The sequence below is a fragment of the Haliotis asinina genome, chromosome 15, assembly GCF_037392515.1.
Source record: "Haliotis asinina isolate JCU_RB_2024 chromosome 15, JCU_Hal_asi_v2, whole genome shotgun sequence".
Lineage (NCBI taxonomy): Eukaryota > Metazoa > Mollusca > Gastropoda > Lepetellida > Haliotidae > Haliotis > Haliotis asinina.
Window position 1 is genome coordinate 39,241,941 of NC_090294.1, and position 22,880 is coordinate 39,264,820.

Consider the following 22,880-nt stretch of genomic DNA (forward strand, 5'->3'; position numbering starts at 1 on the left):
AAAACTTGATAAACTCTCACATTTCAAACTCTGCACAGGTACACAATCCTCAACACAGTTCCACCTCACCCTGGCGTTCAACAACTTTAAACAAATAAATACTGGGCTGTACTTCCCCAAGGGGGGAACACCGCTCCCAAAGCTAGACATGATGTGCTGCAGTTAAAAAATCAGTGAAGTGTTCCATATATACATCTTTAGGCAGAGCATGTCTATTGCAGGTTATTTACAATGACTCATATATTCTCTGAAAAATGGGCTTTCATCTCCCGACGTTTTTGTGTTTGCTCATACAATGGAGTCATCATTGTTGATAGCTGGAAATGAGGAAGGAGATCTTACAATCCTGTCACAAGGAAAACCAGTGAAAACCTTTCACTATAATCCCAACTGTTCCTGTTCAGTCACAAACCACACATATCCTCTGTGTGAAACTACATGCCGTCACCACAAAGTGGAATGTCGGGATCTTGGAAATCACCTAAAAATGTGAAGACTGATCGCAATCAGGAAAATATACATGTTGATGTAGAGATTACACATGGATCAACTGTTTGTTAATTCAGCCACAATCAACAATACTCTAACATATAGAATTCAAATAAGTTAAGGACTACAGCATTGCTTCATATTACTATCGCAGTTTATCTATTATTGCCACAACAGACAACTATAGTAATATGGAAGAACTGAATAACCTTCAACTTTTCATGAAGTTCCTATGTTAAATTCAAATATTTGACATAATAGGAGACAGTGAAACTAAATAAGAACAGATGATGGTTACTTCATTCATTCTCCTTTTCTGGAAATTGAAGGTGTTAGTTTGACCAATAACACTTAAAATACATAGTTACATCAAGGCAGGTCAGCTTAACCTGGGAGGAAAACCCACAGCAATGCATATGTCAAACCAAGAAGCAGTGTTCACGAATAGTGTCTGACCCTCTGACAGATCCAGCAGATTTGCCAACGGTCAGACAGAAGTCCCCAACCTGCTGGCCCCAGTGTCTGACTGAATATATCACAATAACTTTGTCTGAAGTTGTTATATGTGGCATGCCACACTTGTTCACTGTTTATAAATTTATGTTTATAATGTTTGTCATTATATAATGTTAATAATTTCAATGCCAATAATGAGAAATGTTAAATCTGAAGAATGTGTGTTTAATTTTATTCTGTGGGTCCTGTGAATTCTCAGTGGGTCAGACGGACATCTGAAGCTAACAGGACCGAATGTCCTGTTACTATGAAACACCATCTGTTAACACCGCAGAAGCAGCACATAATATTGAAAAGCTTATCATGGTGGCTTTGGTGATTCATGTACCAACAATTACATCACAATTTATGGATATGGTTTTGCTAAATTGAGTCACTTTAGTTTTACTTTTACACTGCTTTTTTGTGCAATATTCCTATAATATCATGACAGTGGACATCATAAACAGCTTCCCACCTTAAACCTGAGAAGTATTAGCTCATGTGTGTTAAACAGTTTCATTCACCATCTACTAGGATGCACTGGCTTCAGGTTTGAATCCTACATTAACCAGGACAATGTTCCAGAGTCAGCATTCTGCCCCATATGTTTGCTGACTTCATCCACGTCCCACGTCTGATGTGTGTCACTTCATGCTTTCCTCCCACATTAACAATTGTGATTTAACTGGAATAATGTACAAACACATCACACACCTACACTATGTCATTCACAAATCTAACTCCAACATGAAACAATCACAAAACAATTCATTATCTTTGTTAAAAATGGGAATTATTTTGAAATGTTGTTGAACCTGTGTTTCACATGTTCATAAAATTCAACCCAAGGGCCTATTTGCCATCGAGGACAAATGTCAGGCTAACACAGCAGCTCCAGTCTCACTCATAGTTCAGCTGTGATCGACATTACAGGACATTTATAGGAAGGAAGAAATGTCAGGAAGATAAAGTGCAGCAGAGTAGAGTGGGACTGGACAGACAGCATGCAGGTTGGCAGCAGTTCAAGTACATCTTTTCCCAACTGTTGCCAGATCTGCAACATCTCTGCATCCACGTCTTCTGTTACAATATTTGGTGCAGGAGTTCATCTAGCAGTGAGCTAATCATCTGCTAATGCTGTAACATACACTCATCCTACTCCCACTCTACACCCTACAAGCACATCAATATTACAGTGATTGTGTCTCGAACCAAATTGGTACCAGGTGACAAAGGACTCCAAATTAGCTAATGTAGTTTTGCACTTATAGCCTTACAAGCCTTTTTATACACCATGGGTCAAATTTACGTCCCAGGACCAATTCCTCTAAGTGATCTTAGAACTCAGGTGATCGTAACTCCCTCACTTCAGCAAGTACTTATGACAGTCATAGTGTAATGATTGTTATATGGACATGGTGCTGTGGTGATTGAGATTAGCTCATACCATTTGAAAAGGGATTCCACAATCTTTCATTTTCAACAGGAACTCAAAATTTGGAATGGTATTTACCAGTTTATCTAGGTATAATGCCTAAAGGTAAAACACTGGGGAACAAAACAAACCACTGAAATACAAATGACTAAATATGTATGAATAAATAAAAACCCTGAATACGTTTATGATTGAAAAGATATGTGACAAAAATGTATTTACAAAGAAAGCAATAGCAAAATCTATATCTTCACATACTGTTGAAATTTAGGAATCAAATCAAGGATGCTTGTATTAAGCCCTAAACATAAATGTAATGACAGTTCCCTAACTTCACATACAATAGAAAGCAACTGAGCACCACTTTATTGCACATAGATGAGTACGAGCAACAGTAATATCTTATTGTAACGTGTTCATGTATTACGTGAATGTGGAAATGTCCCTAATCTTGTTCATGCTGATACAACCATGCTCAAGCTGGCACAGATGCAACCAACAGATGTCTTGGTGGTCGACATAACCTGCTTACTGTGCAATTCTACCACATGACACTCAACAGACTAAACAATCAATAGAACACAGCCTCTCACAAAGCAACCCAAAACTGACTTAAGCTGGAAAGGTCAATCAGGACTTAAGTTTAGGACTGAATTCTATTTGGTCCTTGGTAACACTACTTTTCTGTAGGGCATCACCAAAAGAGCCTAGTCAATAAAATACACCATGATGCAGAGCATAAACAATATTTTATACTTGTGACAAAGTACTGTATTCAATATTTAATTTTCTCTCATTTTGTACATCGAATATGTAACCCTTCAATTAATGGCTTTGAGTCTTTGCATCCCTGATACACAAATAACCAATTAATCCCAGGCTTATACATCCAAAATGAAAGAGAGTTTGCAAATTAAGTAACAAAAGTGAGAGGTCATTGTCGTAACTCAAGATGCTACAAACTAAAAATTTGCAGGGTCCTTGAATTTCAAAAAGCAAACCTCAAAGATTCCTGGACCCAGAAGTCTCTCATACAGATCCTGAAACAAACATAACCATAAAGCCCCTGCAATTCTATAAGATGAGGCAAGTCTAGATTTCCACAGCTTTAGAAAGTCTGAGGGCCCCTTTTCATTTCATTTTATTTTATTTTCACTATGAACTTTGTTTAGTCAGTTCATTTCAAAGACTAGTTGTTTGTCTAAGGACCCAGTAAACTACTTCAAATACATTCAAATGAACGAGTCTGTATTCTTCTCAGTGCAGTGAATAAACATTTGTTTGATATTAGTATACATAAGCTAGGTGTTCAAACTCCTTTCAAACTACAATTATATACACTGTGTATAATGAACCTCAACATTCTAGACGCTAACACTTACTTTGACATAAGAACTGAAAATAACACATAGTTGTGGAATTGTGAACTAAAGTCACCTCAGGGATCCAAATGTATATTAAATGAAATGTTGATCCTTTCACTGAGTGAATCGTTATGACATACATCAACAGCAGCCTTTGAAATACAGAGTAATCTCATGATGAAGCTAGACTTGAGCAGTCATGAGGACATATATATAAAACCAGTGATGGTAGTCATCACTGATAGGTTGACTGCAAGGGCCCTACTTACAAATCATTCATTAATGCTTCGCTCTTGCTGCAACATGGAACTGAACAAAACCGACACAAGATGGAAACATGGTAAACATCTGTACCCTATTAAAGCACGACTATATTATAAACTCTTGGACTTGTGAAGGTTACGACTGAAAAATAAACACCAAATTTGTAGGGCTGAACTGTTTTTGCACAGTCAGATGAGGTCTTTTATGGCAACACCAACAGCACAGACTGAATGCCAGCTAACAATGGATTTCACTCGGGCTCCATACATTCACCCTTTACCTTTCTTGAACAATTTTTTCAGACAGCAAGGTTTTCAGGTTTGTCAATACTCATGCATCTTAATTCTGTCTGATCAGTCTCTAAACCAACAAACACACCTCCAGATCAATCACCTCGCTAGCCTCATCCTCGAAACCCAGACACAAGTTTCATTTGTCAAAGAAAATGAAATGAAACAATCAGATGCAAGACTTATTAATTAGTCCAGTCAGTGATGTGTTTTGCACTGATTCAAACTGTATTTCAGCCAACAACTGCATGTCAGTCTAATGCGGTATGACATGAACTGTGCATGAAAACCTTAAAAAATTGATCCAAAATTGGTAAGTCTAAACACCATAATCTGCAAACACATAGGCAAAATGCATGAGACATAATGATAAAGCAAAACACAGTTACACCCCACCTAAAAAGGATTAAACATTTATCTATTATTGCCACAACAGACAACTATAGTAATATGGAAGAACTGAATAACCTTCAACTTTTCATGAAGTTCCTATGTTAAATTCAAATATTTGACATAATAGGAGACAGTGAAACTAAATAAGAACAGATGATGGTTACTTCATTCATTCTCCTTTTCTGGAAATTGAAGGTGTTAGTTTGACCAATAACACTTAAAATACATAGTTACATCAAGGCAGGTCAGCTTAACCTGGGAGGAAAACCCACAGCAATGCATATGTCAAACCAAGAAGCAGTGTTCACGAATAGTGTCTGACCCTCTGACAGATCCAGCAGATTTGCCAACGGTCAGACAGAAGTCCCCAACCTGCTGGCCCCAGTGTCTGACTGAATATATCACAATAACTTTGTCTGAAGTTGTTATATGTGGCATGCCACACTTGTTCACTGTTTATAAATTTATGTTTATAATGTTTGTCATTATATAATGTTAATAATTTCAATGCCAATAATGAGAAATGTTAAATCTGAAGAATGTGTGTTTAATTTTATTCTGTGGGTCCTGTGAATTCTCAGTGGGTCAGACGGACATCTGAAGCTAACAGGACCGAATGTCCTGTTACTATGAAACACCATCTGTTAACACCGCAGAAGCAGCACATAATATTGAAAAGCTTATCATGGTGGCTTTGGTGATTCATGTACCAACAAATACATCACAATTTATGGATATGGTTTTGCTAAATTGAGTCACTTTAGTTTTACTTTTACACTGCTTTTTCATTTGTCCCACCAAAAATTATTAAACATTATTTTCCTTAATCCTCATGCTTTTGGCAGGTGTTACCTACAAACACAGAGCATTTCTAGATAATATTTCTAATGATCAGCTTGTGCTTAGGTTCAAGTGCATCATGAAACCTTGTATGTAAATGCCTAAAATATAGATGTGAAGGGAAGAATCATTTTCACTCTTCAAGAATGAAATACCAACTGAAAATTAAAAAGGCTGCTAACTTCAAGAATAAATTTTCTCTCCAACTAGTTGAAACCAAAAGAAAAACAAATTACTCTTTTCCCTCGAGACATGAATAACAATTCCAAAACCGTGAAAGACAACTGATGCAATAACTTTGACCTTCAGACTACAAATGCCACAGTGTCAGAAGGTTTATACACTTATCATATCATAACATTGCCATCAACCTATCAAAGAAAAGATGACATGAACTCTTCATCAAAATATTTATGACATAACCAACCCAAAAAGACTCAACATCAAGGTCTCTTCCTAACAAAAGAAATGACTTCAGTTCGGACATGGACATGACAAGCTAATTTTCAGTCCCAGAATCCCCCCTCTTGGGAAGAAAAACGAGAGACCAAAGAAATAAGTCCAATTATTTCTTATTCAGACTCATTATAGAGGCTGCAATTTGTAGGGCTAGTTAGCAAGTCTGATCCGAAGGAATTACTCAGCATTTACCCTACCATCACTGAAGGCCTGGCCTGCAACATCGCGTGAAGGGACACCTTACAAGACTTTAACATGTATCAGTATTAGCTTTCCCCTTGAGCTTTTAGTTATTCATGAAATAACTGGCCATCATAAAATGCAGGTCTGCAAGGGTCAGTTCTAAATGGGGAAGTCTCTTGGCCAGGCCAACTGTAAAAGAATCCATTATTTCTACTGGGTGACTTTCTAGTCACATGCCACTTTTCATGATGGCTACCAACTCCATACTCAATTGATTAATAACCCTGCCATGCTGCCATGCCAATGAGCCATTTGATCCACTAATGAAATAAATAATGAAAGCGCTTTACTTCTGGCATCCCGAATACACCCTGTCTTCTGCCTTGCAAAGCAGACAAGATTTTGACCAAATGAAACAATGAAAGGTGCATTAAATTCTTCGGAGTCATCATTTCCTAATCAAGATCTATTTTCAGAGGATGGTAAAGGAGAATTTTATGCAAAAAACAACATAAGTAACACTAAAATAAATTACAAAATCTTTTCAAAAGACAGAATTTTGAGACAGGAAATGTTTTCAATGAGTCACAGCAGACACTAGGGAGTTCTGTTGGATGACCTTCACACTCACCAGATTCACCAGATTCATCTCTGACACAACTTCAAAACAAGCCCAATGACATATTTCCTCTTTGGGAATTGCACATATTTTTGTCTGAGACAGGCCGACGAGCAGCATGTAACATATAACAATTCTCCACACTGCCAGTCAAAAATGTTTACAATCACAGTATTTACATTTTCCAGAGCATGTTTTATCACAAAGCACTGAGTTGTTGATCCACAATACTGGATAAGCATCATGCTTGTGGCTGTGTGTTAGGCTATAATAAAATCAAAACCTTCATTTGTAATTTCCAAATGTCTATTGAAGATTTTTATATTTCATACTGTTACAAAAATGGCTTCCAGTTGGATGTGTATATGAACAATAGACTTGAATGAGTGACACACACTGATCAACAACAGGTCCAGAATTTCTTCAATCATTAATTTGTTATAACCTTCAGGCATTACTGGCTGCTGTCATGACTGATATTATTTTAACGATTTCTGCAAGTCAAGCCATATAGTCACTCTGGCTACTCTGTACGTAAAGGTGTTTCAGGCAGCATGATGATGTACAGCTGGGAGCATGGTAGTGAGACAGGTTGTCATGAAAAATTAATTTCTTGTTGATACATAGCAAATTTGTTGGATTTATCACTTCTAGTCCTTCATTTATTCCTGAAGAAAATCTTCTGCCAATGGTTCCAGCCCATGATTACCCTGAGCATTGTAGGTCAATCCCATCTGGTTACATACCCTGAACCCATTTGTCATAACAACTATGACTCAGCTAAAATTAGGCTTCCTTTAGCCTTTTCAAAACATGGCCTCATCACCATCACAATGAGATGAATTGCCATATTGCATGAAGTCTAAAATATTACCACGAGAGTCCTACTGCATAATTTCCCTATCTGTCTTTTCACTTATGATGCAAAGTATCTACACATAAAGGTTTTCTGATCAAATAAATGACTCACAATTTGGAATGTCAACAAGAACTCACAAATTTGTGAATCAAGTCAACAAGAACTCACAAATTGTGAATCAAGTCAACAAGATCTCACAAATTTGTAAATCAAATCAACAAGAACTGAGGCATAAATCAAGAACACATATTTGAATATCATTGTAGATAACTGTTGAACACACAGAGGAGTCATTTGGACTACTTGTTGCTTGGAAGCTCACAAATGAGATCTTCTCTGCTGCTTTACATTTATATATATGCACATATATGTTGTCTGAATGCCATCAAGGTTCCATTGATCTATTACCTAACGGGACGTGTGGTAGACTGAGTCCCTAACATTACATTGCCATTTGTAAGAACTGACCGACTAGAAACAATTTGGCATTGTTTGGATAAGGCTATGTAAAGAATGAGATGGTAAGTATATGTGGCTTTGTTGATGACATGACACCTACCATTTCTGCATGCACTATTGTTCATCAATGAATAGACCTTAAGGCCCACACTCAGATTAAATAATACATACAGCGGTCAAAAAGTTGGAAAATGCTGAGTTAACAAGTAACAAACACTCAAAAATCATATGCCCTTGCAGTTAGTGTTTTGTTTTACGTCACTTTTTACAACATTCCAGGAATATCATCATGTGGTGAATGCCAGAAAAGGTCTTCACACTTTCTACCCATGTATACTTTGAACACAGGTTTGGGCTGATGATGAAATCATCTAATACTCACAAAAGGTTAGTATACCAATAATACTTTGCAGACATCTGATCACTACCACAGTTTTCCATTAGGTAGGTCGTAAATGCAGCAGATCATTCTACCAGATGTGAGAATGATCATTTATTTCTACCCCGAAGATCTTTTTGACAGTAGCATCCTCATAACAAAATGCAGATACACATTGAGAAACCTTGGATTACTTCCAATTAGCAAGATTCATAGAACATCACAGCCCCTTGGCAATGGCCTTCACATTGAAAACCTTGCCTTGTAATCTGGATTTGCATTGGTCAGAATACGACCGATGGGAGGTCCTTAACCTGGGGAAATGTAGTCTTGGTTCAATCAGGACTTTCACGCTGCAGGTCAGGGGCAAAGAAGGGAAATAATGTGGTTCAGAAACTAGACACAGATAGACCAATATTAAACCACAAGCAACTTTAAATATAGAACCAACAGAGGTGATACAATGGTCTTTGAGGGATCTTCCTGCAGAGCATTACAGATATGAAAATGATCCCTCGACTTTCAACATATTTTGTTAACTGAAATTTACTATTCCTTGTTTACTGAAGATGAGTGATGAATTTGATTGATCTTGAGGGTTTTCAAGGTCAGAATAGGTCATCAGAGGAGTGTTGGAGGATCTGGTTCACAGCGACCAGTTGATCATGCCATTAGGCACTTTCACTTATTTCATTTTCAGCGTAAGTAGGTAAATTGCACATCATCACAGAGGTCGTCATAATTCAAGTATAATCAACATGATCAGAACACTAATCCTTATTACTAAATGGAACTTGATCAGAACTCTCACAGTAAGATAGGCAGACTGAAACTGCCTAATTAACTTCTGCCACAACTAGTGAAAAATGTTCTAAAGCTCACTAGTGTCAGAATCTGATGACTCACTGATCAAAGTTTTGAAAAAGAACATTTGACTATTTACCTTCCACACAAAAAACCTAATGCCAGAAGGAAACCCTTACCCAGAGAACAGTCGAGAACTTTAGTGATACTATGTAAATAGTTTCAAAGGTCACTAACTAATAGAATACTGTGACAATAACAAAAATCAATAGTTTAAACTATGTAACTAAAACAAGACAGTTGGTTCAAGACAAATCAGTTCCTGACAGAAAAGCTCAGAGATTTGAAATCTGTTTCATGCATAGAAGAACCATATTTCTGTTTTGTTACAGGTTGTCAATTAATTTCCAAGGGGGTTGTCAGTCTGGCCATGAAACATGAAATTTGAGTGGGGTGATGATGTCAATTGTCATCAACTGGCAAGTTAAGTACTGATATACTGACTCAAAAGTATTATGATATATCTGTTCAAGATAAAATTACTATGTCTGTGTGTTCGAAGATAAAGAACTCTAGACAAGCAACAAACCAACTTCATGTTAAATATGATTAAACATGGTTGATTTTCAACTGTATGTTTAAGACTGAGTTCTCAGAGGCCACAACATTTCAGTACTCAGAACTGAGCATGAAAATCAAGTGGTCCTTATCAAATCTCTTGTGTTCAAGTGACTGGGTCCACTGGTTATAAACAACTACAGTAAACCTAAAAGGGTTAAGAACCCCGTTGATTTCTTACATTGTGTGAACTATGGCATTGTGTGAACAAGTGTTGAATCACAACAAATATTACTTTAAAAGCCTTGGTGCAAATAGTGAAAGTATGGATCAGACTATCCATCTGTTGGTAGTGTGATCAATATAATAAATAATTCTTGATGTTTGGGAAAGATGACACTGTGAGGTGGGTTTTCATTACACCTCCTAAAACGTTACACAACATTGTGAAAGCTTGGTGTTGACTTAGAAGAAAGCATGATGTTTGTTTAAGACAAACCATTTTGGTAAGGTCAATGAGACTTTGCATGGTGCTAAAGATTTCTGTGAAGATCACTAAGCACAATTGTCCCAACTTGACATGAACATGACACGAAGTGACAATAGTCATGCATTCGCCTTCTCATGGAACATTACCATGGTTCTTTTTCAGAAGTGGTTGTAACATAACAAGATGTAATGATGTATGAAATGGAACAGACCCCTGATCACTGATTTTCAAATAATCGCATTCAATAATGTAACAATTGTAAATGCTTTGGCTTGTTTCCATGTGATAAGATCATGATAGCAACTGAATTGAAACTATTGAGCCTTTGCTTCAGCAAATGGTTTACTTCCCTAACAGCAATCAGAAGTAAAAGGAATTAAAGGATAATCTATTCTTATTTGGCAAGAAACTGTTACATCATTTATGACCAAAACCTAGATTAGCTTAGCGCAACTTAGGGATCAAATTACAACTTGTAATACAAGGTGGTTTCTAAGTGCAAGTGGCATTGGCTTTCTTCCTACCATTTTGTAAAAATGACCTATTAACGACATGTTCTCAAAACATATGGGGATATCCTTCGTGAAAACTGTTCATTTCCTATTAATTTTGCACGCGAGAAAGATGTGTTTTGTTTAGGTTAACATAGCACTGAGCTGGACGATCAATGATCGTGAGTCATGTTAATAGATTACACAACTTCGAATACGAAACACAGTGTACGAATTATTTCAAGGGTACATTTAAGAAACACATCGATAGTAGTCTATGTGATGGTAAATTTGTTCACACACGGCGCTTTCTACCATTCAAATATTCAAAATAATGAATCCATTTCCGGAAGCTCCTCGGGTTGACCACTGAGCTTCAACCAATCTTAGAATGTCTCGTAAAGTTCAAAAACTGCATATACTTACATGACTAGACGAGATATGATAACAGACACCATTTTTCTAATGAATTACACTATTTAAAATCCACAGACACTCCCAAGGGACGAGCAATAATAGCATTTTTCGCCCTTGTTTACTGTCCAAGCTCATAAGTTACAACATGGCGGCCATACTGCTGACGTCACCAATATTGCGTGTCACGTGATCAAAACACAGAAGACATGTGCGCGCACATGTTCAGGCAGTATGTCGCTTGTCGAAATTGATATCGATACTTCCAGACAGTGAACCTTTTTAATATGGTGTCTTTACAAATATGTATCTTTACAATAAAGACAGCTTTCAATATTTAATTACAATTCTTACATGCACGACTGTCGGGTCTAAAAATAATATTCCCGCTCTAATCAAACGAATAGTTTATTAAATTTACACTTTTTCATTAAAAACAATACAATAGAAACACCTGGTATGCGAGTCCAATACAGGCTGAACATCTTTCACTTAACAAAACAGAATACATTAGGACCTAAACATTCTGCTGTAAATGCTCATGAGCGCACGTGACTCTTTCTCCACCTGAAAGCTTTGGAAATTATTTATCAACTGTATTGAAGCAACTGAAGACAAATTACTAAAGGAAGTTGTCAGACGAGGTTGTTTAACTAATTTGATCAAATACACACCCATGCGCCATACGTGAATTAAGTTAGGGAGGAAAACTATAGGGACTATGTTTGCTTGCGGAAGAAGATCTAGATTTGACCTTTTGACCCACCAGATGTCAAATTAATGTTATGTATTCCTCCTCAGCGTAATCAGAGTGCAGACATTCCACGGAAATTTGTCCGAGGTTTCTAGCCAAATTTCGGTTTCAAAACGATAAAAATGGATACTTGAAGGAAGATATGGCGCTTAAATGCAGGGAAGAACTAGTTGGGAAACGGTTTTTGTCAGTCAGAAGCCTCACAAAGCTAAAAGTTAGCAAAATAGGTGACTGGGAATGGCGGTCAGGAGTTATACGAGCTGTTTCACCGACGTGCAGAGACACTACAAGCACGGAATTGACGGTAAGTTCCACGAATGTCACTTGAAATTAGAATTCATTCTTCTGACATAAACACGATGCATTAGGGCATCGTTATGTGTTGAAAGTATGTCGCTATGTGCAAAAACACGTTCCGTGTGAGCCGTTATGTTCAGTACTGTTATGGGCAGTAGCCTGCAAAACATGCCGATTCTGAAGCTTGGTATCGGGCCAACTTAGATTATTCAAGGGATATCCCTCCCTTTCCATTTTAGTCCTTTATAAATCACGTTTGTCAAATTGATTATGAGGGTTGTAGGTGTGCTTTCGTTCACTCGTATTGTTAATTAAGTTCATTTATGCTTAGTTAATTTGTAAACAACAACCACATGTGTATCGGAGTACATTGGAATGTGTTAGTGTCATTTCAAGTCTTTCATGAATGCCACGTTGAAACTCAAAGTTCTTTCTGTAATATTTAGTGATTCTATTTAATTGTTTTGTTGATATACGTTACATTTTCAGGAAGGAGTGTATGTGTTCTTTCATTTCATTTTCTTTATTGTTTTTACTAAGTAGGATAAGCTAGGGAAAGAGAGAACATTAGCCTAGATATTAAATGTGACCAGATACTCCTTAGAATGCTCTCTCTCATGTATTCAGATTCTATAATGTACTAATCAGAAAAATAACAGAAGTGAAATGCAATCCGCCATGTGTCACTTTATGAATGACTTGCAGTATTCATGGTTGAGTACAGTGGTGTATCAAACTTTTTGTATTGTGTTTAGCTTTGTAACTAACTTTGTGATCAGGACATTTCATTATTTTGGATGCTTTAAACAAGTAAGTGTACAGGAATGAAGCATCCATGTTGAATTTCATCAAAGGGATCATGTTTTTAGCAGTGTTATAATAAAAACACTACTTTTTTGTTAAGGAGCCAGTTAATGATTAAAATCATGATCATAAGATATGAAACAACGGATGTCAAATTTCTTATTGATGTGTTTTTCGTAAACAAGTGTTCTTCAGTATATCGTAATATTCAGTGAGGTGGTGTAGTTTCTCATTCTAGCACTGTAATGTTTGGGTACTCAACAACAGTCAAGCAAATACAGAATGGCCAGTTATGCTCTGATTTGGATCATATCATTAAAATATGTTATTAGCAACTTTTGAAAGAGTCAGTGTCGATGGTATGAACTTGTCTGAAACCTTTTTGTTATATTCATCCAATGCAAAATACCCATCTATTGGTCAGCAACCCAAGACACATGTCAAAAACTATGAAATTCTTAAATTTTGTTTTGCGTGGTGATAGTCCCTATGTTGTTAACAGTAAAATGTACTCAAACTGATTCCAAAGACCCAGAATATGCAAAGGTTATTTATAGCTTACATGTATGTATATTTATTTCAGTCCTACTGACAGTCACTATTGTTGAAATTGACTGTAGTAGTTTGTAGCATACTGATAAGATTTATGTCTCATTGTTATGCTTTTTTGGTGCAAAATGTTTGTCAGTATATGCTGGAACTTTCCTTTGCTAACAAAGAAAACATTGAAGCCCAGAAGTGGTTCCTATTTCTTCAACGATAAAGCTACATCAAAGAGAGGAACATCCAGAATATGTTTAACATATCCTCTACATGTGGGAAACAATACATCATCATTGTTCACTATGAGCAGATACATCTGCATCTTCCTCCTGTACACCCATTGCAATCTCAAATTTGTGTGATGGTAGAACCTATGAAAGTCAAGCATGCAGTTTTTACCATCAGTTGAGACATTTATTTAGTTCATTTAGGTATCTAGAGTATCTGTTTTTAATGACTTTGTCTCGGCAATTATGGAATTTAAATATGACTCAAACAGTTTTATGACCCAATAAGATCCACACATTCAGTAACATGTGCCCGTAAGACATGACTAAGGTCATACCTTGGGTGGTAGGGTAGCCTTATGGTTAAATCGGCTTTGATTCCCCTTGTGGGCACTATGTTTGAAACTTATTTCTTGTGTCCACAGTTGTGTTGTTGGAGTATTGCCTAAAGCGGCGTAAAACCAAACTCACTCTGTAAGTCATTTATTGGAATGCTATGTGTTCCGGTACATGTGGCTCATATTAAAGGACAGACCACTGGTACATCATATCGTGACTGTACAGCAAAGAAACAAATTGTTTTGTGCTTTCAACCACTGGTTTGTGTTGGCAATTGCTTTCTAGGCATGAAAATGTGGTTACATGTTTGTTGTCCTCATACACTTATGACCTGAAGGATTGGTATGTCATTCGTGAATGCTTAAGAGCAGTCATAATTATTGAAATGACCTATTTTGGGGGAATCTGAGCTCTAAGATTGATGGCTAAATGATGAATACCGGTAGGTGTCATAATTTCACAGTAGATCTGGACAGACCAAATAAACCAAACTCACCCATTTTGTAACTATCTGTTGTTTGAACTCTGCAGACCTTTGAAGGTCTGAGGTAGAATAGACATTCGCAACCCATGCTTGCCATGAAAGGAGTCTATGCTTATCGTAAGAGATGATTGGGGTGGTCAGACAAGGGGATCTGATTTGGTTGACATTTTTCGTTGGTTTCCAGTTGTGCAGATAGATGCTCATGTTGTTGATCTGTGGATTGTCTGATGCTGGCTCAATTATTTACACGCCACGACAATATAACAGGAATATTGCAGAGTGCAGCGTAAAACTAAATTCATTCGCTCACTTGTGGATGTTCTGTCTGAAAGTAAGTCATGTTCTAGATTTATCTGTCTGCTCAGACAGGGAATTTGACCCCAAGTCTGCAACAAATGGCTGTAAACATGCAGGATTTGAATAAAGAAATTCCCTATTTCTCCAGGTTACTAAAAATGAACATTAAGGAAAATCCACTCTCAGACAATATCACAACATTTTTCTCAATCTATCTGACATTTAAATGCTGCATATCTCCTGGTTTTGATTTATGATGTATATTTGTGAAACTTGATGGCTATGTGTTGATGCATAGATTTTATCAGTGTTCAAGTGGATGGTTCTTGCCCTCAGTCCCATTGACCCTCCAATACGGAGGCTAATTACTGTAACTGGGCTACACTTGGTGATACATGCATGTTTCTTACGCAATGTTATAATGTGACCCAACCCCTAAAGCTATGATTAGTTTATGGTTAGGTGGGAAGGATGCTGTCTGTGTAGTTGTCACAGTTCGCTGACTTTAACCCAATCAAACAAGGTAACAAATTATGTAACGTGTTTATTGAAGGGATTGACTAAAGCAGGGTTCTACATGTAGATTGGTTTGCTGTCTCAGTATCAGTAAATGCAATTAGGCCTTTATTTCAAGGGGTCTTGTCAATAGAAAAAGATTTAGGGGCTTTTGGATTTAAATGCCACTGGAGAAGACCCTAAGGAACCCACAGCCATGTTTCACAAAGTTATCGTAGTGCTGTGATTATCGTAAGTCCATGTTGAAGTATGGGAGTTACGACCCCCACTACAATCACTTTGAGGAACAGGGCTGAGGACCTCTCTGAAAATTGAACATTGAGTAGGAATTATTGGATTAGGCTGTTAATGGCTGCTGATTCATTGCTTATACTTAACTATTTTGTTTTCATGTATGAATTACTGTCTATTTCTATTTATACTTGACCTAGAATGAAACTTGTCTTTCTGTTCCCTCTGAGCATCTTTTATCCATTCTACAACTAAAGTCAAAAACCAAAACTGAAGTCGTGGAAACCTATAGCATTTTGATACCTTACCACAACATGTTTTTACAGTACTCAAGGAATTTGGTTAATCCAGTTGTCTTTTGTGTTCATTTTCTGTGAATTTGTTGTTTTGATTGTGTTTGAAATGTGGATGTGAAGTTGTTTTGATCAATATTTTTGTCCACCAATATGAAGAGATTGGCAATGTTCATTTGCTTCTTTGTAAACAATATGTGTCCAGTTTCTTGTATAAAGTGATATTTATGATGTTTGCAAGTGGCTTTTATTAGTATCTTCATCAGGTTGCATTACATTTTTAAAGGTTGGTGTTAGGAGTGATGGAGTAGCATAGTGGTTAAAGCATTCATTCGTCATGCTGAAGACCTGGGTTTAAGTCCCCTCATTGGTACAATGTGTGAAGCCCATTTCTGGTTTCCCTGTCGAGATATTGCTAGAAGCAGCATGACGCTCAACTCACTCTTCCAAAGTTTGTTTGACTGCATCCACAATATCTTCTCAGTATTTTATGCTGCCTCCGCAGTAACTTATTGTAGATGACTCCTTGCAGTTGCACATCGTAAGAATCCTTAGCATGTATCGTCTGCAAATGGGAATATGATAACATAACACCCCAAAGTGGTACTCCAAGAGTATTTCCATTTCAAATAGTGGACTGTGGTAATAAAGAGTATTTCCCCTAGAAGTTGAATATTACAAATATCCTTCATTTCAGTTAGCACATGTTTTGTGTTAGATAGGGAAATAAACAGAATTACATCCCCAAGTAGTATGTCACAAGCATCCATCATTCTCTTAACAGGTAGCATCTTGTGCTTGGTAGGGGATATAGAAATATTGTGTTCTCAAGTGGTTCACCAAAGAAAGTGTTTCATTTTGGTTAGATTTTGTTTCTTGTGTTTAATATCATGGTAGTATATAGTATTGTGTCTTGACTATCATCTAGTCTCTGAAATGAACATATTTTACTGAAAAAAACAGTTCTTAAGGCATAATCCTAAAATCCAGTAAAAAGGAGCCCAGGGACTTCATTTTTAGAAACTGGAAATCTGTTTGATATATATTTTATTCTTGCATATGTTATTTTGCATACAGATTTTCATTTTGCTGTTCATGACCATGAGTCAAAATGACTCATTACAACTAGAAACACAGAGTCAAATTTGATCAAAGTGCGTCAGTATAGTTTGCTGTGTAAGTAAGTTTGCTAAGTGTAAGTTGACAGAAAATTGATATGTATTTACATATTTTGTGTTGCTGAATGTCATATTTACTGCAGCTGGTGATCACAACAAACTGTCATGTGTTATTTCACCTCATTCCATGCATGTACAACTACCGCTTACCATGTTCATTAGGGTACGTTTTTCTCTCAATTCACGATAAAGTCAGTTTCACATTATTCTCAACAATCATGATTATCGTATCGTCATCCATAGTTTTGGATCTAGTTTAAATTAACATTGGTTTACAAAACCTGTGTCAAATGGCATGTTTATTCCACCTCATTCCATGTGCATACAACTCCCGCTTACCATCTTCACAAAGGTTCATATAACCGAAGTGTTGATGTTACATATTTTACATTCATAGAGCAAAACCTCTAAGTAACATTACACAGTGCTATTTCATATTTCTTTTTAGTAAAATAATACTTTTTGATGTTGTATTTTCCTGATCACCTCAGTCAGAATTCATGCCGTTGTATTGTTGGGTGTGTTTTAACAAGATCGCCGAGAAACGTGTGCACAGCTGATTGCTGTTTCTGGCTCTCCATACGGGACAAATGCATACAGTAATCATAAACCCTGCGTATAATACAATCCCTAGCAAAAATATATTTGAATTTAAAAGCTAATTATAATATTTGATAAAATACTGCATAATTTTCACATGGTGCAGGGCAAAGTGAATCCCTGTGGATATATTTGCTTCATCATCTATTTGGCAGACTCGATTGCACCCACAAGCACAGTCCATTTCAGTAGTATCTTGTAATGGATTTTAACAATTGACAGTTGTACATATTTTGACAGAAACCCTGTCAGTAACCCATGAGTGTGTTCAGAATATACATGGTTTCAAGTAAAGCAATATTGCTCATGAAAGTAGAACACCACAAGGATTTTTCATTGCATAGCATATATCTTGTGAGGGATAGGAATGAACAATTCTGTAACCTGATGTTATGTACCACAAGTGTTCTCCATTTCATTTGGTATGTTGTTCTTGTGCTGGATTGAGGAAATATAGAAAAAAAATCACGCTAAAGTGTTACTCTACAGGTATTCTTAAATTCAGTTGGATAGCGTTATAAGCAATATTGCACCCTGAGATTCAATATCACAAGTATCTCTCATTTACACCTTCTTGTAGTATTTTGCTGTGGGAAAAGTATAGAAAAAAACAATTTAAAAAACACTTTTCAAAACATTTCGCTCTCAAGTTATATCACAGTATCCTTCATTTTATTTAGCCATTATTATACTATGTGTATAAGGAATACAGTTATATTCAGAGTGTAACCTTGATCTACAAGTCTTCTTCAGTGACCCAGTTCAGAGATTCTTACAGGGAACATGCAGGTCATATGAAGTAATTATGTGTTGTGTGCTAAGCAGGGCAAAATATCAACATTACATGCACAATTGGGACATCACATGCTTTGTTCAATTCAGTTAGTCTGTTGTATTTTGTATTTGAAAGAGGGAACAAACAGTATTGCATCATGGAGTGGTTCACGACAAGGATTTGTTATTTCAGCGAGCTGACAGTTTGTGCTGAATAGCAGAATACACCAATATTGTACATGAAAGTGGGGCACCACAAAGATCCTTCATGTCAGCTAGAATTTGATGGACATGAAAGTGAACAGTATTACAGTATTTCAGCCTGAAAGGATCATCTATTTCAGTTAGCATGCTTTAGGGTCCCGAACTGTATTTCACCCTGAAGTTCTATCCTAAAAGCTTTAGGGTACCAAACTGTATTTTACCCTGAAGTTTTATTCTAAAAGTGTCCATTTCAGGTAACCTGTAGTTTGTTGTGCTGGTAGGAGGATTGGGAGTTTAACCATCATTGACCAAGCAAAGTGTCCTAGAGAACCTGTAGTTAGTTATTTTATTTTAAAGATCCATGCATGAAATGTGAGAGTCCTGTAATTTATGATTTGCTGTGATTTACTGAAACATGATATAACTTTTTTTAATTACATACATGTTTCTTGTCAGTGAGTACCATTGTGCATCCCTAATGTATATACAAGGAGGTGAAGATAAACATTTTTACATTAGTATGTATATGTTACAGTCAGATTGTGACGTCAGTCATTTCATGAAATGACTAAAAAGTTATGTCATTTTGTGTAACAACTATCAATATACATCAGTCATTTCATTTCATCTATATGTGGTGGACAGGGGTTTGTTACGTGTGGACTCAGCAAATGCCAAACAGGTGTAACTGCTTCAAAACCAAGTTAAAGTGCATTAGACGCAGCCACAATAGTTTTAACTGTTAGTGACAATTAGTGATGTTGAAATTATGATCCACATTATTACAATAAGTTGCCAAGTGAAATTTCATGAAGTGACTGAAGTATTTTACCTGATTTCACAATCTGACTGTAACATGTACAGAGTCATCTGCAAGATCGTGATTTCAGTCATACACATTTCAAGTTTATCACAATTAGTTTCTTGATATATCAACTTCTTCTCACTTGCACATTTGTGCATGTTGGTGTGGAAGACTTTTGAACTGTTTGCCCCTGAATGTGTTGGCTTTTTCACCATGGGCATGTATAGAGTATAATTATAACAGTGTGAATACCAGCTTGTCATGCAGAAAAAAGCAATTTCCTTCCTGCAGATTGAGGCACATATGAATATATATTTCAGATCAATATTGTGTGGTGACATTTCTAGTGCAATGAATTCATTTGAATTTTGGACTCCTTGAGCCCAAGCCACCTGTTCTGTAATCACATTGAAGTAGTTAACTTGTTGACATTAATCCCATTTCAGCTGGTGTTTCGTATACATGAAAAAGATAGCATGGTGTAGAATAGTCTGATCTACTATAATGTTGGGATGGGGTGGTGGTTGGGGGGGGGGGGGTGGTTGTAAAAGTTTTGTTGATTTCTTATTGTGATTGGTTTTCATAAGGCACAATTCAATATTCGTATACTAAGACACTGAAAGACATATTCACAGTGTTTTGTAAACGTAGGAATTGACTTGTTCCAAGCTGTCGTAGAGCAGTCCTTGACTAGCCTGATGTCCCAGACTTGTTAAATTCTGATTTGTAGCACCCGTTACTTATGATAACATAAACATTGGTTGTAAGGGGTGCATTGATTCTGGTTTGATTGTGAACACTGTAAAATATTTGACATACATTGTAACTTCATTATTATAACTTGCTTATTCCTCTTAGCAGAAAGCTGGATGTAGAGTTCTTTAATTGCATAAAACCAGACGTAATTCTTCACTACCAGATAGTGGTATTTTCAGTCTTTTTTTTTTTTGTTAAAAATGCTTTATTTGAAAAAAAAATTCTAGAAACCAGTTGTGTATCTGTAATATGCGGCTCTCTCTAACCAAGTGTACATGGAAAGTAATGTCCTTAAACCTATCCATGAATTTGTTTTATTTCAAAATAGATCCATATGCATAATTTGTATCATATTCACTGCTAGAAGAGAAAGACATGTTGAGCTGAATTTGGTGGTATGTTCTACATACTTTATACTGCCACAAAATAGGGTTTGATATAAAACTCCATTGCTTTAATGGAGTTAGTTTGTTGCCCAAATCCCAGGCCAATGAAAAGGCTATACAATAAATGATATTTGTAAAGCAAAGTCTCAAGAATGCGTGTGTATTTTCCATACCCAGTACCTCATTGCTCATTGGCATCCTGGTCATTGACCCTTTAGAGTTAACAAGACCCTTTAAAGTTAATTGTTTTGAAATGTGGGTCACCTGTAACATCTGGTCCATCATTGTCACAGTTTGTTTTCACAACAGTTTCTGATTCAGAATTATTGTTCTTACAAGACAGGTTGGTAGAGAACAACAGAACAGTTGATATCTTTTGGTAGTTTGTATTATAAAACAATAGGATTGTATCACAAAACATAACTGGTCGGTAGCCTAGTGGTTAAAGTGTTAGCTCATAATCCCAAAGACCCAGGTTGTGCCACATGGTTTCAAGGTGTCGAACCATTTCTGGTGTCCATGCTGTGATATTGCTGTAATATTTTGCTAAAAGCAGTGTCAAACTAAACTCACTCACAAAACAAAGTTGTAGACCCATTTCTTGTTTTGTTTCTTATTTTGTTTCATTTCATTTGCCTCTCTCTTTCTTCATACACCAGAAGTTAAGTTTCTGTTTTAACAGACAATACCAAACTTCTTTTGCAAGAAGTCCTTATCATGAGTTTGAGTTATCTAAAGTTCCTGTCAACAATTATTGTTATTACTGTTTGCAAATTATTATGCAGTGCTCCGTTCAAAGATAATCATAGACATCAATGCTTTGTTGTCAATGTAATGTAGAATGTTCTTTGTGTTCCTGACATGCAGATCCGTCAAACATTGTTACAATACATCATAAAAGAAAGTAGTTTGGCACTTATGTACTAGTTCTTTTGTTTCTTGGCAGAGTTCAAGCATTTTATGCAGTCTTGTTATATTTTATCCCAAATCTTGCTGGTAAATCTTGTGGGTTAAGTCAAACTGTAATCATATAATTCAATCTGTCCTGATCATTAGAACAACTGAAGTCATCAGGATTCATACTTCTGAAGGTTGCAAGGGACGTCTTTAATCAGATACCTTTCTTTAGTCAAACATGTATTCAAATTTCATTCACGTTTTGGAACTTTAACAGAGTATTGTACAAAATGTCCTAAATTTTCTTGTGATTGAGATAAATGTACCAGAAAATGACTGAAATTATTAACCATTTTAGAATTCTCATTTATGCTTTGTTGTTAGCGTTAAGGCAAGCGTAATTTGAAATATTTTGGTACTATTTCTGCATGTTGTCACTAAGTGACCAGGTAGATGTTCCTGAATAGTTCTTCTTGAAATGAAAGTTATTGTTTGGTTATCACAAATAATGATGAATAATATCAAAATGTATATAACATGTATATGTTTGCAGAAACATACTCCATTTCCAAATTCCTAGGAATTAATGTTTGAAATTACTGTCTGTACTGGAATCCATGGAACCAATCAGCAGATTGAAACAATGCACAGCTATAAACATGGACTCTGTGGAAATTAAAGGGTTTTTATGAGGTATTGTCATTTGGCAATCGCACATTAGACCCCTAAAACTTAAAAATTAGGGTCCTGATGCAACCATGAAGAAATTCAAGATGGTGATTGGAATCTATGGTGTGATAAATTGTAGAATACTGATGTTGTCAGTTTGATCTAATATCAAATGGTTGTATGACCTAGATGAGATTTGATCCAGGACACGAAAAATCAAATTGTTGGCTTGTATTGATAAGTGGCAGCATATGCTGTTCAACAGAGAAGTAATTACATGCCCATGCTACTGGGCAAGTATGTATTTCAGAGGTGTCAGATGTTTATTATTGATAGCTATGACTTCAAATTGCTTCATACTTTCTGTCATAAACATCCTCTCACGTGATAATTAATGTGAATGAAAATAAATTACTAAGAAAACATAAAGCATCAAAAGTTTGAGAAGATAAGTGAAACTATTGCGTTTCATGTAGGAGATGCATGTTATGACATGCATGAAAGGTTGGGTTGGAGGGCCCTGTTTGAACATGGATAT

At 36.3% G+C, this 22,880-nt stretch overlaps 2 protein-coding genes across 4 annotated transcripts in view; one reads left to right on the forward strand and one right to left on the reverse strand.

Annotated features, from left to right (window-relative positions):
• The window catches only part of LOC137265353 (receptor expression-enhancing protein 1-like), a 74,329-nt gene extending 62,803 nt beyond the window's left edge, over window positions 1-11,526 (reverse strand). The window contains exon 1 of one of the 2 annotated variants that reach the window (XM_067800741.1): window positions 11,301-11,526. In XM_067800741.1, the coding sequence (XP_067656842.1) occupies window positions 11,301-11,332 (32 nt within the window). In that variant the 5' untranslated portion in view covers window positions 11,333-11,526. The remainder of the gene's footprint in view (window positions 1-11,300) is intronic. The other variant, XM_067800742.1, reaches the window with a different exon arrangement.
• Window positions 11,527-12,075: 549 nt separating this feature from the next.
• The window catches only part of LOC137265352 (lysine-specific demethylase 3B-like), a 102,254-nt gene continuing 91,449 nt past the window's right edge, over window positions 12,076-22,880 (forward strand). For both annotated transcript variants that reach the window (XM_067800737.1, XM_067800738.1), the window contains exon 1: window positions 12,076-12,346. In XM_067800737.1, coding sequence (XP_067656838.1) covers window positions 12,185-12,346 — 162 coding nt within the window. In that variant the 5' untranslated portion in view covers window positions 12,076-12,184. The remainder of the gene's footprint in view (window positions 12,347-22,880) is intronic.